This window comes from Furipterus horrens, unplaced genomic scaffold (genome assembly GCF_987537825.1).
Source record: "Furipterus horrens unplaced genomic scaffold, mFurHor1.1.pri manual_scaffold_17, whole genome shotgun sequence".
Taxonomy (NCBI): Eukaryota; Metazoa; Chordata; class Mammalia; order Chiroptera; family Furipteridae; genus Furipterus; species Furipterus horrens.
Genome location: NW_028327187.1, coordinates 106843070 through 106863719, shown reverse-complemented (window position 1 = coordinate 106863719; position 20650 = coordinate 106843070). Strand labels below are relative to the sequence as shown.

The window sequence follows — 20650 nt, the reverse complement described above, 5'->3', positions numbered from 1 at the left end:
TTTTATTTTATTTTTTAATATGCTTTATTGATTATGCTGTTAACAGTTGTCCCAATTTCTTTTCCCTTTGTTCCCCTCCACCCAGTGAGCCCCGTCCCTCCAGTCCCCCCCCCTTAGTCCATGCCCATTCGTTGTGCATATAGTTCTTCTCAGCATCCTCCTGCCTACTCCACTCCCTCCTACTATGCTTCTTAATTCCTGCATCATCTCCCTCCCTTTCCCTCTTCCCCCTCCCCGCTGACCTCCCCCTATAATGTTCCCCATACCAATACTTTCCCACTCTTGTTGCCTACTTAGTTTGCCTTTGTTTTGGTTCCCTAGCTTCTGTTGTTGGTTGTTGTGATACAGTTTTCATTTTATTGTCCATAGTTTTGATCCTCTTTCTCCTGAACAAGTCCCTTTAATGTCTCATATGACAGTGGTCTGGATCTAATGAACTCCTTCAGTTTTACTTTGTCCTGGAAGCACTTTCTCTGCCCTTCTATTCTGAATGACAGCTTCGCTGGATAGAGTAATCATGGTTGTAGGTTTTTGCTTTTTATTACTTTGAATATTTCTTGCCAGTGCCTTCTTGCCTGCAGAGTTTCTTTGAGAAATCAGCTGATAGTCTTATTGGGACACCTTTGTACATAATTCTCTTTTTATCTCTTTCTGCTTTTAAGATTCTCTCTTTATCCTTAATTTTTGACATTTTGATTTTAATGTATCTTGGTGCGGTTCTCCCTGGGTCCAGTTTATTTGGAACTCTGTGCTTCCTGGACCCGTAAGTCTATTTCCTTCTCCAAGATAGGGGAGTTCTGCTTCATTATTTTTTCACATAATTTTTCAATTTCTAGTTTTTCTTCACCTTCTGGCAACCTTATGATTCAGATGTTGGTCCGCTTATAGCTGTCCTATAGGTTTCTGAGCCTCTCCTCATTTTCCTCACTTTTTGTTTCCTCTTTCTGCACTGGTTGACTGTTTGTTCCTTCCCTATGTTCTGATTTGTTGATTTAATCCCTGGTTTTCTTTCCCTCACCACTCACTAGTTTCCTATCTGCTGCTTCGTTAGATTAGATATTTGCTCTCTGGTCAGCTGCGTCATCGGGGTCTCTATCATGATCTGTGCCATCCTGACAGTTTTGTGTTTACCTTTGCTTCCTGGGTAGGGCTGTCACACATCCCATGCTATAGAGGGCGGAGCCCCATGCACTCTTCACTACCTGGCGACCCTTCTCATCATGCTGTGGTGTTTTCTTTGGGGGTAGGGGTCCAAGATAGATTCCTGCTGTTCACTCTCCGCTGAAAGACTGAGAGCCTCCTCCATCTCCACCCCCTCCGGGCCTTACTGTCCAAGGCAATGGGGGTCTGCCTTCCCCAGCATTGGAATTGCAAGCTGACGGATCTGGTCTGCAACTGCGGGTGCTTCCCAGGCGCTTCTTGCCTCCCCTTAAATGGATGTCTGTGCTTCCCGCCATCCCACCACTGTCGCGTCTGCTGCCGCGGACAGCACAGCTTTATCTCTCCGCCCTGACTTCGCCCCTCCTACCCATCCGGACGAGCACCACTTCTTTATAACTTCTTACATTGGACTTCCATTTATTTTCTGGAACTTATGGCTATTTCTGGTTTTGTGGCAGTTGTATTTCTTTTTAGTTGTGGAAGGAGATGGAGCATGTCAGTCTAGGCCTCCATCTTGGCTGGAAGTCTCAGTATATAATTATTTTTTTATATTGCGGAATTTTTACTTGTCAAGGATTTCAACGATTTTCCAATGATTTGTTAAGGATTTTTGTGTTAATATTGATGACAGATATTGGTTTGGTCTGTAGATTTCTTTTTGGACTGTTTTTGATTTTGTGTTAGGATAACTGCTTTGTTAAAATGAATTGGGAGTAGTTCTCTCCCTTTCTGTTTTCTGGAAGTGATGATATAGAATTGGTATTAATTCTTCATCAAATGTTTGGTAGAATTCTCCAGTGAAACCAACCATCTGGCCTCAAGTCCGTCCTTCCTTCCTTCCTTTTTAAATTACACATTCAATTTCTTTTTCCTTCTTTTTTGATAGTTAAGAATACTGTATTACATACTTGAAATTTGCTAAGAGGATAAATCTATTTTTCACTTTAAAATTTTTTTAAATTATATTATTTCCTTTAACCATTTAGTCCCTTTATTATCCCCCTTGCAATCACCCTACTGTTGTCCATGTCCTTCTTGCTCAATCCCTCCACCCTCAGTTTCCTTAATAGTGTAGTAGTTACAGGGCCATTCATATTACATATTTCATGTTGGTGAATGGTGGTAATTTGTGTTTTTGGAAGAATTAGCCCAGTTCCTTCTCAACTTGTCAAATTTATTTGTGTAGAGTTGTTTGTTGGATTCCCTTATTGTCCTTTTGGTGTTTATAATGATATCTCTTGTTTATTCCTAATATTGGCGATTGTGTCTCCTCTTTTTTTCCTTTGTCAGTCTTGCTAGAGTTTTTCAGTTTTGTTGGGTTTTTTCCTCAAATCGTGTTTGCTTCGGGTTTTTTTTTTTTTTTTTTTCAATTTCATTGATTTCTCCTGTTACCCTTATTTCCTTCCTCTGCTTGCATTGGGTTTACTTTTAGTTTTCTAGGTTCTTGAAATGGGACCATAGATTAGAGATTTGAGTCTTCTCATTCTGTAGTGTGGGGTTTTTGTTAGCTGCTAATGTCACTTTCATGTATTCTTTTTTTTAAAAAAGCAGGAGTCCTAGTTATATAGGGTATTAGATTGGTTATCCCCCCCCCCATTTAATAAGTTGCTAATTTGAATTTAGGAAGCATTCATCAGATTATTGTCCTTGAACACCACTTCTGGAAATTCAGGCTGTAGATTACAGCTGCATGTTCCTGTCTCTGTTGGTTAGGGATTGAGAGCTGAAAACACCTCAGACCAGGAGTCAGCAAAGTAAGGCCCTTGGGCCCAAACTCGTGCTTTCTGGCCTATAGTCCTCCAGCTAAGAATAATTTTTGCAATTTTAAAGGGTGGTTAAACTCATAAACACACACATTTGTGAGAGACCTGCAAAGCCTGAAATCTTTCCTATGTGGCCCTTTACAAAACAAGTTTGCTCACTGCTGCCTTTATAGTAAGTCTTAGTGGCTTGCTTCAGAGCCATCTGGAAAAATTTACAAGTACAGATTCCCAGGCCCTGCACATGGCCTTTTTCTCATCTGGAATCCATCATTGCACACGTCTCTCTCTGTGTCTGGGAGTTTTAACTTGTGTCCTTTGTCTTTCATCTCTGTGCTGTTCTGCTGTCATGCTTGGTTTTCCAGCACCTTCTAGGTGCTGAGTAATCTCCTTGGAGGTCCTCTGAAGGGAGCATACCTGAATGTCTTCACCGAGTCTGCCCTGGTCAAAGTCAGAGGAAGGGAAGGTGCTGGGACTGCGCTCAGACACAGCTCTGATATAAAGGTGATTTCTGACATGACAAGGTCCAAAGTCCGTTATCTCTGGAAAAGCTATTGATTCACAGCCTGGCATAGAAGCTTGGCTTAGAAACGCTAGAATTGTGTATAAAAACACAAATGGTGCTAGGTTTGACCTGTAAAGGATTCTGCCCACCTAAAGTTAGTGGGAAGAGTGGGATATTTCCGATACTGGCTGAGTGCTCCTGGATGAGAAAAGCAGCGATCCCACAGTCACCTTGGGAAACAAATCTTGTTCTCCTGGGTTGACCTGAAGGAAACTCCTTTGCCGTCTGACCTTGGTCCAGCCTAGAACTTCTTCTCATCCTGCTGCTCTGTGACATGAGGGAAAGGGGGAGTTGATAGGTGGCAGCTGGGACCCCTTTCACACCTCATGGTGGACTGTGGATGGCAGTTTTGAACTAAAGGTAAGGGCTGGTCATTTTTCCTGTTTCAGGTGCCTTAAGTCTTTTCCTGTCCTCTAACCTCAAACCCTGCTACCTGGCATGTACCTTTTATGATGGTGCTGGGCCTGCTTTTTTAAAAATTTGTTTTTAGAGACAGGGGAGGGAGAGAAACATCAATGCATGAGATACATAGATTGGTTGTCTCTTGCATACCCCCAACCAAGGACCTGGCCCACAACCCAGACTTGGGCCCTCATCAGAATTGAACTGGCAGCCTTTCAGTCCACTAAGCCACACTAGGCAGAGGGCTTTTGTGCCACTCCTTTAACATCTTCCTGTTGAGCTGAGTGTAGCCGCTAGACAGGGCTCTTTATGGTCTTCACCTCTTCTCTGTGTCCCCTGCCCTGGAGGTCTTCCCCTTTTCTCGTTCACAGCTCTGGCCCGAGTTTACTCCTTCCTCGTCTCTGAAAACACATACCTTGGGCCCATGGAATTGTAGAATGCCTTATGTTGCTTAAATGATTGCTTCTGGGAAAGGGCAAATGACCCGGTGTTTAATATCTCATGACCACAAACCAAGTGTTAACCTTCTGTCCAACTGAAAGCCAGGCTTTTGCATAATCTCCCCTTTCTGTGCCTTTCTTTATAACTTGTTGGTTAGCCTCTCCAGTGGGCTAAGTAACAGTGTGAGGACCGGAGAGTTTGAGCCACTTGATAACTCCATGGAAGTGCCACCCTCTCTGCCTATTGAGACTTGCTGGGGGAAATGGGTTTAGCAGGAAGAAGAGGGTACAATATTGTATTAGTGTTTGGGTTCTGAACTAAAGGCAGATTAGGATTGTGTCTCACAAATTATATTTTTATAAACCCTCCTTTAGTTTTGTAAGAAGATTGGCTCCTGGAGGACCTGGGTTAGTTGGTATTCTTTTAAAGTAGAACAAGGCTTCTACCCCATTTCCAGTAGGTGTTGAGGGCGATGGGAAATTTCCCTTTAATTGCTCTCCTGCAGTGGGAAAGGGAAGGCTGGACAGTGAAATAATGAACAGCACATTTGCAATATGCCAAGTATAAGGGAATGTGTGTTTTAAGAAGTAGTCATTGTGGCTGGTACTGTAAACAGTCCCATATGGTTTTCCTTAACGCACGCCTGCCTTCAGAGCTGGGTGCTTCTGTGTTGTGTTGTGTGGCTCCCAATCCAATTTCAGCATGTCTTCTTCTTTCTTTCTGTACTTAATTTTTCCTGGTTAGGTTGCTTTTCTCAATGAACATCAGAAACTGCTCTGAAAATAAGACTTCCAAATTGTTTGTTATTGTCCCTTTCTGTATGTTGCAACCCCAGCTCACTGTTGTAATTTTATTTTACTTTTTGAGACATAATTGACATTTAACAATATATTAGCTTGAGGTGTACAACATGATTTGTTATCTGTAGATATTGCAAAATGATCACCCCAATAAGTCTAGTTAACATCCATCATCACACAGTTACAATTTTTTTCTCATGATGAAAATTTTTAACATTCACTCTCACAGCAATTTTCAAATACATGATGCAGTATTATTAATACTAGTCACCGTGCTGTATGCACATCACTGCTGTGATTGAACCCAGGCACTGAGATAGGCTGCAGGTGCACTTCAGTGGCAGGAAAGCCATCTCCAGCACCTGGGACAGTGCCTGCACACAGCAGCCACTCAGACATGTGCTATTTGGAGATGGATGGTGACTGACTGGTGGGAATAGGTAGGAAGACCACCCCTTGAAACTCCTTTAACCTGGTGCCTAGAGTTATGGTTGATTGCCACTTCCAGAAATTCCTGTTGCTTTGGTTTCTTCAACAGTAACTGAGAATCCAAAAGTGCAGCTTGTGTATTTGGGTTTTGGGGGACAGTTTTATTGAGATATGACTCAAATGTCATACGATTCTCCCATTTGAAGTATACATTTCAGTGATTTTCAGTACAGTTGGCCCTGTGCATCTGCACAGTCAACTAACTGCAGATGGGAAATAATTGGGGGAAAAGTTACCTTGTTGCTGACAGAACACGGATAGACTTTTTAAAAAAAAAATTATTCCCTAAACCACCGATTTTCAACCTTACTCATCTTGTGGCACACATAAACTTAATTACTAAAATTCTGTAGCACACCAAAAAATGTATTATATTTTTTGCAGATCTGACAAAAAATAGGTATAATGTTGATTCATTTCACACCGGCTGGCTACTGTTGTGTTGGATGTTGTCATTTTTTTATATGACAATCTAAGGGAAAAGAGGCCAGTGCCCCTGGCCAAATAATCAGGTATTGCATGTTTTAAAAATTATTGCGGCACACTGATTGAAAATTGCTGCCCTAAGCAATAAAATATAACACCTGTTTACATAACATTTACAATATATGTAGGTATTATAAGTAACCTAGAGATGATTTAAAGTATATGGGAGGATATGCATAGGTTATATGCAAATACTATGCCATTTTATATAAGGGATTGGACAGTCCTGGATTTTGGTGTCCATGGTGGGCATCGGTCCTGGAACCAGTCCCCTTTCGATACCAAGGGACGATTGTATATTAACAGTTGTGTGACCATCAAGACAATTTTAGAATATTTTCATCACCCCAGACAGAAACCTGTACTCCTTGGGCATCAGCCCCATTTCTCCCAGTCCCTGGCACCTACTGATTTGCTTTTCGTAAAGGCGTGTCATAAAATGGAATAACACAACATGGGCTCCTTTGTGACTGGCTTCTTTCACTTAGCATCATATCCTCAAGAGCCATCATGCTATAGGGTGCGTCAGTGCTGCGTTTCTTCCGTGGCTGAATAATAGTTCATGGTATGGATATACCACAATTTGTTTATCCATTTAGAACTTTTTGGGCTATTAGGGTTTTGCACATTTTGATAATTATGAGTCGTGCTGCTCTGAACATTCCTCTTGGCTTGGGTTTTAGGTGAGGAGATTAATCATCTTGCTGCTGTTATAGAAAGAACTGGACAAGGGAGTATGAGACAAATCTGTTCAAGGAAGACAGGCCTGAGGAAACTACCTGCTTGACCCTCACTTTAATCCCTGGAAATTCATTAGGCCTTTGAATGTGTAGGAAGTCTACTGATGCATAGACCCTGGGTTAAAATTTAAAAATTAAAACAATCTTAATGTTATTTTAAGTTTAAGTGTTAAACTCTTTGTGAAATATGTAGACTGTTTCTGTATATTACTTGACTTCAGTGATCTGCCTGTCAACATTTATGTTTCTGGTTATGTAACAGAACCCACGGGCTGCTCCGATTGAAAGAGAACCCATGGGATGTTCAGTTATTAGGGGCCCAATTGCCCACCACCAGAAGCATAACTCTTAGTACCAGAGTTTAGTGAAAAGAAAAAAGAATTGTTTGTTTAATAGTTATATAGATTTAGATTTGAGGATTTTTGCTGTTAAGTCTTATTTTCTTTAAAACACCCACAAACACATAGTTCTGCCTCCCCCTACCAAACCAGGCTAGTTTTAGAAAAGTCAGAGATACAGTTTTCCTACTTCCCAGACACAGTTCCAGCTCCCAATCGTTCGATCCTGACTGGGGAGGTTTTGCCTGTGTTGTGGTGCCTTTCAGATCTTAATGCAGAACCATGTGGAGTTCCCAGCCTCCTTGTAAACTGTGTGGAGTTCTCCCTTTCCTTTTTCAAAGCCACATGGTGCTCTCCTAGCCAAAATGTCTGCCGCCTATTTTTAAATCCCTGACTGCGTCCTGTGACGCAGTGGGCATGGTAACCAGTTCTGACCATTCACAGCACCTTGCACAGGCTCTGTGTGCTCTTTGTGTACCATTCCATGGTCCAAAACCCCTCCCATCTTCTTGGGACCTTGGAAGAACCAGCCATTTGGGTAACAAAGACACTAGCCACTAGCCACAGGCAGGTGAAGGCATCTTAAAAGCTGCTTCCTTTCCCCATCCACCAACCCGCAGGCTCTGGGGAGTTTTGGAGACCCCCATTCTGTAACAGTTACACCTAGCATATCCTGAGTGAGTTCCAAAGATGTTCTCTCAGCCTTAGGCAGTTGTGAGCAAGCTGCTGGGGTGGGAGGGAGTTGTGAGCAGGATGGTGCTCTTTTGTTAGCTTCAGAGGGGCTGAGCCAGTGGTGGTGGGGGCCCTGGAACAGACTTGTTTTAACTTGATATGATTTACATAGAGCACATCTTAGTGTCGAATTTTGAGTTTTGACCAATGCAGTGGTCATCTAACCAAACACCCTACTATGAATAGTAGGACTTCTGAGAAGATTTTTAAAGCAGATACTTGAAAGACTTCAAACTGTATTGGAGTTCAGTTTCCCTTTCTTCCTATTTATATTTAGAGGTCTATCAAGAAAGCCAGGAAGCTGGTTTAGGTGGGAAGGGAAATTGCACAGCGCAACCCTGGCTCTTGGCGCTCTGACATCAATCTCTGGCTTTGAGGAAAGGATACCTGCGTCTGTGCTTCCTCTTGCAGTGGGCCACTCATGGAGGCATAAGAGGGAGTGCGGGTGGGCCCTGCACACAGATGGGTCCTCTGACCAGGACTTAAAAGGAGAAGTGTGGGTGGGGGAGGCAGACCTGAGGGAGTGCAGAATCAGGTAGGAGGATGGCACAGGGCTCTGGAAACAGTACAGTCTAGGAGGTAGGAGATGAGCTGACGGGAGGCTGGGCTTTGGGCCTCACCACTTGGGCATGGTGCAGTGATGAGATCATGAACCACTGCCTTGGAACTTAAATAGCTTGAGCCGTTGTGGGAGAGAGACCTAAGGAGACAAAGAACTGGGGCGGGGGGAGCTTGATAGTAGAATTTACAGTGTGCATAGTTTTTAAAAAGCTTAGCAAGAATAGAAAAGCATCTCCTAATTTCATGAGTTACTTGAGTGTGTGAGAGAGGGCAGAGAGTTACGTGGCCACAAGTTGCCTATTCCCACCCCCTAATTTCGCAGATGAGACTAGTGCAGCTCTGGCCCATAGCGGCCCATAGCCTGGCAGGCTGGTGCTGCCTGATGGCCCTGCGGAAGGGGTGGCATCCAGCATGGCAGAGACTCCAGATCAGGTAGCTTAAAGAAAATCTGCATGTCCTTTGTCCCGAGTGGTCTTAATGGAAGTTTTTGAAGTTGTAAAAGACTTCAAGGCACAAGTCAAGGTTATTGATAGAGTGAAGAGTTTTTCTGGATTGCTTATTTCCTGAGGGCAGTCTCTGATGGAATCCACTTTGTTAAGGGGATTACAGTATTTTAGCCTCTTAAAGCTGAGTAAGTGGGAATATAACTGAAGCATGTTTTCCAGCCTTTTTACCAGGATACCAGGTTTCTTAGGTTTTTATTCAACAAGAATCCATCACCTCGTTAGGCTACTAAAGTTGAGTTGGTACAGCTCATCTTCTTAATTTATGCCCATCGGATGGGTTGATGATGAAATGGCAGTACCAGACCACAAGGGATGGAGGGAATGAATGCTAGCGCCAGGGGTTCCTTAGAGGACAGTGGAGTGAGCAGCTGGGCGGGAGGCAGGTTCCAGCTGCATGTACAGGTTGGGAATCTGACCATCTGGAGCTGATGGTCAGGGTCAGAAGACTGAGGTTCATTTCCTAAGACAGGCCTATAAGTGGGTCCCTGGAAGAAAATGAGGAAGAAAGATGAAACTTGGGCCTTCATCCTTCCCTCCCCCGAGTTGATTCCTTTTTAAGTTCCTGCTGAATAAACACATACAAAGTAGGCAGTGATCTGGAAATGAGGGCATTGAGTTTCCCAGTAGACAAAAGACACATTTTTACCCTGGGACAGGTGGCTGTGGTCCTGAGCAGTTTGGAAGGCTCTGAGTAGTACGATAGTTATTACACAGCCTTCTTGTCTGGCTGGAGTTTTCTAAGAACTTTTGCCAAACATTTTATTTATTACCCTAGTTTGTATTACCAGGTCTACCTAAAAGTGGTGTGGTTATATCTCTGTTAGCATTTGAATCTACTTTAGAATTTCCTGATTTGTAGGCATTTATGACATTGCTATCTTGTGTTCCCAGAGTTGGGTATCCTCTGACCCCAGACTCACTTTCACTCGTGTGTAGCGCATCTAGTGCTTTTCAAGGGATTCTGTCCTTGGGCGATTGGGTTATGACACTTTTTTTTTTTTTTTTTTTTTTTTTTGTAAGAGGAAGGTGGGGACTACTCACATTTAGTGGGTATGGCTCAGTTTACCAAAGTCCTGTGAAGGGCAGGACCGTCATTTAAACCATATTGTCAACCTCAGTTTAGGAGCCAAGTACATTTTGCTTGGTCATGTTACATGCTCCCTACTAGAGAGGCGTGAAGGTTGAAATAACCCTTTGATGGCTTGAGTGTAATTAGTTTGGAGATTGTGGGGGTTTCTTTTTCTTTTTTGTGTCTAGTGGTTTAGATTAGTGGTTTTCAACTGTGATTGTATATTGGGATTTCCCATGGATCTTTAAAAGTATACTGATGCCTGGGTCCTACCCCCAGATTTTCATTTCATTGGTCTAGGATGTGGCATCAGAATTTTACCCCCACCCCCACCCCCGTGATTATAATGTGCAGCTAGGATTGAAAACCATGGTCTAGATGTTCTAGAAACTGCAAAATGGAGCTTACATCTATGGCTTTCTCTTTTCACTTTAAAACCATGATTCTGGAAAAGAGATGCTGGCAGTTATTTCAGCTCTGGCTCACCTTTGTGGACTCTTCTCCAAGGGCTGTGAGCAGGGTGGGTGACAGAGGAGTCCTCAGGTCAGTGGCAGGACTGGCACAGCGCCCATGGGGACCAGGAGGTGGTGACAGCCAGGAATAACATTCAAACCTGGCATATTTCTACTGAACTGGGGGGTAAACCCACAGTATAGAAATATGTTACACATGAAATTCTTGTGTCTTTCTTCCACTTGAAACCTGACTGGAGAGCCTGTATCAGCCCACATGGTGCCCTTGCTAATTGCGCCAGTTAGAAAAAAGGGGATGGTCTCCATGCTGGGCTTTGCTAGCAGTCAAGGGCCTTGCATATATCACACAAAGTAAATGCCTTTCTCTTGCCCAAGGGACAGAGTTTGTGGGCTGAGCTCACTGACTGCACAGCCTGGCCAGTGAGTGACACACAGGGTGGTCCTGCCTGGATTGTCCCCTCACCAGCCTGGGGGATTTGTGTTCTGTTTTGTAATGTACCAGCAGAACCCATTCTTGAGGCCATTTACCAGGAGTGATGAGTTGTTTTATACACTTTCAAAACAGAAAACATCTGTTCTAGCCAAGGAGGATTGAATAATTACATAGTGGATTTCATCCTCTTTGGGGTAAGTACCGCTGGGGGATGTGGACTCGTTACCACTCTGCCCTTCAGTTACTTTCCTAGTGGCCTGACCTCACCAGGTTTCCTTGACAAACACAAACTGAACAAGGTCAGATCTTTTCATCAAGTTTGAAATCAGAAAAATTTTTTAGGGGATGGAATTCAGTTTTAAAACCACTGTTCTGGGGTTATAATTCAGGCCTCCTCTTTTTAATTTCCTGAACCCAATTTCAGAATAGCGAAGCCAGCTAGATCACTTTCAGCCAAATGAGTTTCCCAAAGGCACAGTTTTGCTGGGAATGAGTAAGACTTGAATGACACACAAGGCCACTGCTCGTGTTGGTTGATGCTTATATTCCCATGGGTGTGTGGTGTGGATTCTGCTCCAGTAGTGTCTCCCTGATGTGGGGCTTTTCGTTGGATGTGGCCTCAGTTCAGTTTGCTTGTCCAAAGGGCCACCCTGACACTCTCTGGCCCTGCCCAGGTCCCTTGCTCTCCTTCCTGTGGTCTGCTGGGTGCTGTCTTCTGTCTTCTCAAAGGGAAGAGGGAGAGCCTTTCCTTGTGGGTAAACTGCTATTTTAAAAAAGATTGTATTTATTTATTTTTTAGAGAGAGGGGAAGAGAGGGAGAGAAACATCAATGTAGGAGAGAGACATGTCAGCCACCTCTCACAAGCCCCCAACTGTGGACCTGGTCAACAACCCAGGCACATGTCCTGACTGGGAATCGAACCAGCGACCTTTTGTTTCACAGGCTGGTGCTCAGTCCACTGAGTCACAGCAGCCAGGGCCTATTGGTGTTTTTTTTAATGGGGTGTTTGAACTCTAATTGCCTTCTCAACTTCTTCCTTCCTCTCCACAATTGCTGGTACCACAGAGGTGTCTGGGCTGTGGCCTGCTTGTCTCCACCTACCCTATTTTGAGGTTTGGGGGTACAATCTGTCATCTAGTTTTATTCTAAATGGTATCTGTGAGTTTGGGTTGTAGTACCCTAACTGCTCTGTGTTTGGGGATTCAGAGGATTACAAAGTCACTCTTTTACTGCCATCTTTGCTACTCCATTTGCTTTTGTTTAATCAAAGTTGAAAATATAATTTTGGTGGGTGTATTAGTCTGTTAGGGATGCTGTGATAATAATAAAGTATTACAAATGGGTGGCTTAAAACAGAAGCTTACTCTCTTCCAGTTCTGGAAGCCAGAAGTTTGAAAACAAAGTATGGGCAGGGCCACGCCCCCTCTGAAGGCTCTAGAGGAGGGTTCTTGCTTGCTAATGGGGCTTCTGGTGGCTCTGGTGGCTCCAGGTGTTGGCCTGTGGTGGATCACTCCAGTCTCTGCCTTTGCCTTCATATCTCCTGTGCTTTCTCCCTGTGTCTTCTCCTCTTCTCTCTCTCATAAGGACATTTGTCATTGGATTTAGGGACCCACCTGGATACTCCAAGATGTTTTCATTTCTAAATCTTTAAATTTTAAACTGTGTTCTCTTGTGTTACCTGGTAATCTGTGCGGCTTCTCCTTGCAGGGTGGAGAATAGTTTATAGCTCATGACAAAGGGGATAAGTGACTGGCAACTTTTTATTCCGGGTTTCTTAAAAAGCTCAGTCATCAAACTGCCTCACTGGCTTTCCTTCTGAACGCGATTCATGTGACTATTTTGCCTTCTCCTCCCTCTAGCTGATGGTGAGACCATTCTAAAAGGCCTCCAGTCCATTTTCCAGGAGCAGGGAATGACAGAGTCGGTGCATACCTGGCAGGACCATGGCTATTTAGCAACCTACATCAACAAAAATGGCAGGTGAGACGTCCTTGAGAGCTCCTCTCTGCATCTAAGCACTTTAGGAGTTGGGGAGGGGGTGCAGCAAAGGGCGGTGGGAGGTGGTGTCCAGGTTTCTTTTCCTTTGACAACTTCGGGGGGGGCCAGAGTTCAGTGCTTCTCAGCCTTAGCTTCACAGTAGCATCACTGGGGAGCCCTTACACAAAGCCCCACTCTCAGGAAACACCCCCCCAGAGATTGAGGCCACTGAGCATCAGTATTTTTCCAAAGCCCCCATGGTGATTGTACTGTGTGGCCAGGACCCAGAAGCCCTGGGCAGCATAAGCAGTATGAACTGGTAGGCAGTTATCTGGACGTAGTTAAAACAGGTTCCTGGGCCCCTGTCCAGGAGTTTCTGATTTCGTAGGTCTGGGGCAGTGCCCCAATAGCATTTCCAGCAAGCTCCCAGGGGATGCCATTGCTGCTGGTGGGTCGACTCCGCTGTGAGTAGCACTGTGATAAGTCATTGCCCATTAAAGCAGACCATCGGGTCCATGCGGGATGAAAATGTCTACAAGAAGCTTGACAGGAAGCTGAGGTGATCCAAGAGTTCTAGTTTTTTTCCTTAACACTTACAGACTGTCTGGACTTTATGTAATCAAAATGTAGATGAAAGTTGATGTGTTCTCAGAATAGGAAAGGAAACCTAAATTTACCAAATGACTGATAACAAATCACCCATTGAACTCTTTCTATTGTCCTCTCTCTATGTCTGTACTATATCTAGACTGGTTTAGTATGCCATTAAGATTCTTAGGGCAGTAATTTGCACTGTTGATTTAAAAATGTGAACTCCTGGGTATTTTTGATGGGTTTCATTCTATTCCCCTAATGAATACAAAGTCCTAGAATTCCACATGACTTCATTAATGTCCCATATTCTCCCTTGTTTTTCTATTAGAATACCCCCCACCCCATCTTACAGAGGCCCAGAAGACATTGCTGTGAGATGAGGGAAACTTTTAGTTTTGAGGTCTCCTCCCTGTCCATTATTATGTTTGTAGGTACTTGGTCCACCTCTGTGGCAATATTTGGCATTTGGTCTCCTGATGCCTCTCAATGACATCCTCACCCCTTCTCCCCAAGCCCAGATTTGTATTTCTAACTATGTAGCAAACCTCCATATATGTGTTTAGCAGATACCTCAGATGTATCTCAAGTTATTTCTTCCCCAAGGGTGATCCAAAAATCAATACTGCTACCCAACCCCGTTCGGCTCTCCATCCTCTCTCCATGGTCTGGCCCAGCTGCTGGCAAGTGTCCTGGAAGCAGAGGTCTGAGCTGTCCCCAAGCCCTCTAGCTCATGCAGGCACACATGCAGCCCCTTTCTGCCCTGGCTTCTCTTCTCTACCCTCCCTGCCACCATCTCTCACTGTCCTTGCTGCAGTCCATCGTTTGGGGACCACAGCAAATCTGACCTTGACACGCGCCACCTCGGTTAAGTCCAGGTGAAGCCTGGCCTCTGACTGCCTCTTTCCTCAGGGCCTTGGCAGCCTGGCCCCACCTGTCTCTCTACTGCGGTTCTTCACTCTTCTACCTGATACACCAACCAATTCCAGCCAATCCAGAGGGCTTAGAATTCTTCCTGGAAGGTAGCTTTTGAGTGACAAGAACTGTTTGGAAATGGCTTTTATAAGCAGAAAAAGAAAATAAAAATTAGCGTGCTTAGTTTAAGAACGTAATTTTCTCCCTTGGGCTTCCTGTTTCACTTGGTCAGCTGAGACCCATCCCCATGGTGCCTGTTGTGAAAGCTTCCCGCCCAGGCACCTACCTGCTCAGGGGAAGCACTGCAGCTCCACACCCAGCTTCTGGACCGACTTCTGCTTAATGGCCCCTTAGCCATACTGAGGTCCTGGTCCTCAGCCTCCTTTTTTCATGTTCTCCATGCTTTCCCCTGGTAACTTTTCCTTTTTTTTCTGGTTTTAATCCCTTGAGGTTGGTAACTGACACCCCATCTTCCAGCATTCTCTGTGTTCCCCTGGTTCTCTGGCAGAGGACTCTTCGATAGCACTATCCAGGTGGTCAAAGGGTCCCATTCTTTTGTGTTGCTGGTTGTGGGGGAGCGGGAGGGCAAGCCGATCAGCTCATTCAGAAGTAAATGAGTGTGGTGGCTCAGACCTGAACTTGATTTTGAGTCCCATCTAAGGATTGAACGTGAAAATTAACTAGTTGCATTTATTTTTTAAATTTCAAGTACACTGCGTGTATTGTCTGAACAGAACAATCTTCTAATTTAGTATATTTCAAGTATTTCTTTAACCACGACTTATAGTAAAAAGTAACATTAATATCATCACATACACATCTGCATATATACAATAGAAATACACAATATAATTGAACAAAAGCTTCCTCAGATAATTACCTCTTATTGCGTGTGATGACTCTTCTATTTTTTATTTTATGAAAACATCTGCTCAGATTAACTAAATTAGGGGCCAGAAAGCTTTTTCTGCCACACAAGGTCTGTCACATAGTCTCCTTTTATTAAAAAAAAAAAGAGCTCTTTAAAAACCATTTTTAGAGGGCAGGTTTTACAAAACACGCTGCATTCTGGGTCTGGCTTGCAGGCTGCAGGGAGTATGCTGACCCTGAACTCAGTGAATTTAATCACCACCTGCCTGCAAGTAGGAAAAACCGGGCTCTGTTTTTCTTTTCTTGTCTTAATTCAATTTATTGGAGTGACATTGACTCACAAAACCATACAGGTTTCAAGTGTACAATTCAATAAAACATCACCAGCACACCGCATAGTGCACCCATCGCCCCGAGCAAAGTATCCTTCTGTCCCCATTTCCCCCCTCCCCCTTTGCCCACCCTCAGCCAGCCCACCACAGGCCACCCCTGTTTCCCTCTGGCTATCCCACACTATTGTCTGTGTCTGTGTTATGTGTATATGTTTTTTGGCTATGTTTTGAATTCTGAAGGTTAATATGGAGAACCCAGTTGGCCCCTCCCTACCCTCCCTTCCAGTGGTTACTAAATCTGGCTGAATCACCTGCTGGGCAAGCTTCTTAAAAATTAGGTTCATGGAACTTGCTGCCGAATGATTTTCTGGGCCCAAAAACCTGTTTTGCAAATCTTAGCATTTGGTGACTTTCTAAATCTTCCGTGAATGATTGGTGGCTTTCCTGTCCACAAGAAGTGGCACTAATAAGAAAGCCACAGGATCAAGTATGTAATTTAGGGGAAAGAAAGAGAAATGGTCTTTCCTTTGAATTGGGTTTCTTTTTTTTTTTTTTTTTTCTCTTACGTGTCATGATGCAATTCCTAACCTTAAAATTATGCTTTCCTTTGTAGCTTTGCCAATTTGAGAATTTACCCACATGGATTGGTGTTGCTGGACCTTCAGAGTTACGATGGTGATGCGGAAGGCAAAGAAGTTGACAGTGTCAGTTTTTTACTTTTTGTAAAAAAGAGCTTATTTATTAATTTTAGAGAGAGGGGAAGGAAGGGAGAAAGGGAGAGAAACATCAATGTGTGCGAGAGAAAAACATCGATCAGTTCCCTCTAGCCCCCAGTTAGGGACCTGGCCTGTCACCCAGGCATTTGCCCTGACTGGGTATCGAATTTGGTGACCTTTTCTGTTTGGGGGACAATGCCCAACTCACTGAGCCACACCAGTCAGGACCAGTTTTTAATTTTCATTTACTGAAGTATTTGCAGATCACAAAACCATCTCCGTTTAATAATGTTAAAATTATTTCATATAATTGCTGACTTCCCAGTTAACTGTAGACTTTTGTCCCTTTACAGTGAGTGATTTTAGAAGACAAATAGTTGTTCCTCAGTTGTTTTTAGGAATGTGGCTGCCATCTTTCCCTTCACTGCTTGTGTACCGATTCTACTTTCCACTGAAGGGGATGGAATATAATCATTTAGCCAGGATATTATATCTGCATAACCCTTGAGCCTTCCCCTTTCCAATTATTTTGTTGGTAACTGAAACTGAGAGGTTGGCTCAGCCCATGGGGCTAGTTGGTGTGGGAGTGCGGAACTGGGCCGGGCCTGGGGGCTGCTGTGGGGAGCGGGGAGGATGTGTGTTTTTGGGTACCTGCCTGTATCACACAGCTCTGTCAACACGGCCTCAGCCTCCTGGTCTGTAATTTCACTGTTCGGCTCAACCTATTCTAGGAACCCACTGATTTCATTTCTTTTTAATTGTAGCTTTTGAACAAAGTAGAAGAAAGAATGAAAGAATTGTGTCAGGACAGTACTAGGCGGGTGAAGCGGTAAGTCCACTCCTGAGTGTCTTTGTGTTTGCTTAATCGGTAAAATAGAGTGGTGGTGTTTCCCCTGTGGTGTGTCTGCTGAAGATGTGGCAAAGATCAAAGTCAACTTCTGCTCCTGGCAACACAGTAGGCTGAGCTAGTGGGCCCCTCACACCAAAACAGGACACGTACCTACGGAGGGGGAGAGGGAGAGAGAAATGCTAGATAAGACGGGACAAAGGCAGCAAGGAGATGTGGAGTGACTCCAAAGAGCTGGGGACTCTGTAAAGCAGAGAGCTGGGTGAAGCTGCCGCCTCAGTCAGACGGGGGCTGGAAAACTCTTCTGCTTTTCATCCAGTAAAGGGAAAAGGTCATCTGTGTCTGCTCAGAGGCCTGGCCTCCAGAGTAGAATTAAGCAGTTAAGAGATTTATGACAGAATGGAGTGATAGAAAATTGGTCTCAAAATGTTCAAGAAGACTCTGCAAGGTGCTAAGAATCAAGAGGCCACCCACCTTGAGCAGTTACAGGTAGGTTCTCTTCAAATGGTAATGAAGACCATTAAGCTTTCCCTGTGCAGCAGTGCAGTCACTCTGCCACATGTGGCTATTTAAAATGAAGTTAATGAAACCAAACAGTTCAGTCCTTCAGGCTCACTTGCCTCATGTCAATAGCTAATGGCTAGTGATTGCCATGTTGGATAGCACAGAGGTGTTTGCCACTGGTGTCAGATGTTAACAGCTTTGATTGAAGTAACAGTGTTAACGTTTGTTGGAAGGAATAAATAGTCCGGTAGATCCTGGGAATTAAGAACAGGAATTAATGGATTCACAGCAAGTAATTCTCAGCAGTTTGCTCTTGCCTCCCTGGATGGCTCCTTATCAGGCCCCCCAAAGTTTGGAGTCTTGTCTCTTGCTCATAAAGGGAAACAGATAGATGTAGAAACTCAGAGGGACTTTATACCAAGGTCACGCCATCACTGATGGAAGCATTTGGAATACAGGTTTTTCTAGTTCATGGCCCTTTCCAGAAGTGGGGATCCTTATTGGCAAGAGTTAGGATACTTAAGTACTTAATGGCTCAGTCCGAAGGAAAGCTCCAGGGCCCGTAACGACAGAACTAGAAAGTTGTTGAATCTCTGATGGGGCAGAGAGCAGGAAACTGCAAGTGAAAGAACATGACACAATGTGGAACTGCCCGCTTTTTTCATTTCTGTCAGAGGACCTAGACTTGTTTACCCTACCCGAGTTCAGTTTATTATGTGTTCTCAGCCCCTTCCTCATTAAAAAACACTTCCACACCCATGCTCCTTTCTGGACTTGTCATCTTTCTTTTCCTGCTTGTAAGAGTTTTCCTTATATACACCCATTTGAATTGAACAGCTTCCCACTGAGTTGTAAAGTGTCTAAACTCAGTGGTGATGAATTGGCCAGCATCAAAATGCCTTTGAGTTTTATTGGTGTGGTTTTTATCAGAGTTACTTCTGGGAATCAGGAAACGGATGGAATGTGTTTAGGGGCTTCAGCATTTACGAGAAGCCTTGATTCATTTGTGTTTTTCTGGTATAGGAGGTTCTAAAGTGACAGTGAAGTTAGGTTTTAGATGTTCAGTTCAAAAGGCAGACCTGGCTTTTGCTTGTCACCGCCTTGACATATTCTCATAAGATCAGGGAGGAGGGAGGGAGAAGTAGTTAAAAAGACTTTGCTCTGGGCCCTTTGTTATTGGCTTCAAAGGGACAAGTATGGTGCCACTTTTGTCTCTGGGGAGTGATATTGTTAGAGATTCTAGCCATTAACAAATAACTCGGTGACACCTAAAATTATGACAGCTGAGGAAGAAGTGTCGATTTTCATCTTAAGAAGTCATGATATTTCTTAGAAAATTTATTTTTGTATTCTACTTTCCAAAAGAAAAGGAACAGGAAAACAAGTTCATATCAGTTTTATTGGAAAAAAATTCTTGCAGTTTACACACTGTCCCCGAGGTCCAGGGCATATTCTGCCTGACTCTACAATCCAGTTTTGATTTTCAGTAGTGAAGGTTGAAATAGGAGTTGTGTAGGGTTCCAGAACAGTCCCCGCCGCCCATTATGGGGAGATAGGTGCATGTCATGCAAGGATGAGTATTTCATCAAGGTAATGGCATCCCCATCCTGTTGGAGATCCTTGTTGTTTCTTTGCCAGTCTGTATAAATCACGGTGTTGCAACTGAGGAGAGACCTCAACCTTAGCGAAGACACTGTTGACACAACTGAGAATGAGCATTGTTTATTTTCAAGGGGTGTGTGTGTAGGTCAGTAAAAGCCTATAGAAGGCTGGCTGGCTGGCTGGCTGTCAACCAAGAGGTAGATTTCTATCCCTGAAAGCTGGGACCTGATATTGGTCACCTTCCTACCTCACTCCATCTCCCCCCCACCCCCGCCATCTGCTAGCGGTGGAAGAGGCTTCCCCCAAGTCCTGTTTGCCTGCTCTTGGGATGGGGAGGTGTATTGATGGGGGCTTCACATTTTACAAGACAAACTTCTGGTCTGCCTAACATTCTAACAGCTTAATTTGTTCACCTGAAAGATGAAGTGGCTAAATCGGAAGCTGTTAGCATTAAATGAGAGTTTATGGGAACTTGCTTTGTAAATCTCAATGTTCTTTACAGATGTTAGTACTGTTTCCTCACACAAACTTACAACTTAATGAGTTTCCAGACTGGACTCTGGGGGGAAGCAGGTGAGCAGGGAGGGAAAGAAACTCTCAGAACCAGTCAGAGGTAGCGTCTCCCAGCATTTTAGCTGTCTGTGGCTGTTTTGCTATCAGACACCACGGTGTCTGAGAACACATGACTCGGAGACTGTTGTGCTATGTGTGCAATGAGCTCTTACTTTGTTTGGGTTCCGATTAGATTTGCTGAGTCCCTTTTCCAGGTCTGTTTGTCCCTGTCATTTAGTGTCCTCTGCTGGTAGTTTTGAGTATATTCATCTTACTAAAATACTGAGTACTTCTGAATAATGGCATTAGAAAATCACCAGCTTGCAGCGACTCTAGTAATATTTGGTTCACATGAGAATCTTCTAGATGCCAGAGCCATTGGTGAAGGCCTGTTGGGAGATCAGGACCTTCACCTAGTGCAGAGGACCACCCCACAACTTTCTTAGTAATTTCAAAGAGAGAGAAAAGGTACCTTTGCACATGAAGAGATCTGATGCTATCTACTTCAACCAAGCAGTTACACTTAGCATCAGCAGTGATGCAGGGGGTGGGGGCAAAAAAGCCTGGAATTATCTTCTGGAGGGCGGGCCCCTTGCAGTGCAGGCTTACCCCGCTAGGTAAGTGTTCTAGGAACCCATCTGTGTCAGTGCACCAGTTGGTGTTGTGAGAGGCTGCGTTCAGCTTCAGTGAATTTTTTTGAGGACTCTTTCAATGTGTTTGCCCATTTCAGGATGGGTGATTTTCAAGCACGGCTGCCCACACCATGCTCACTGAGTGTTCAGCAGTT

General features: G+C 44.0%; 1 protein-coding gene across 1 annotated transcript in view; it reads left to right on the top strand.

Moving 5' to 3' along the window:
- Positions 1-20650, top strand: part of SMS (spermine synthase) — a 48265-nt gene that overhangs the window by 8319 nt on the left and 19296 nt on the right. The window contains exons 2-4 of the mRNA XM_090264298.1: positions 12817-12937; positions 16256-16346; positions 17123-17187. Coding sequence (XP_090120424.1) covers positions 12817-12937; positions 16256-16346; positions 17123-17187 — 277 coding nt within the window. The remainder of the gene's footprint in view (positions 1-12816; positions 12938-16255; positions 16347-17122; positions 17188-20650) is intronic.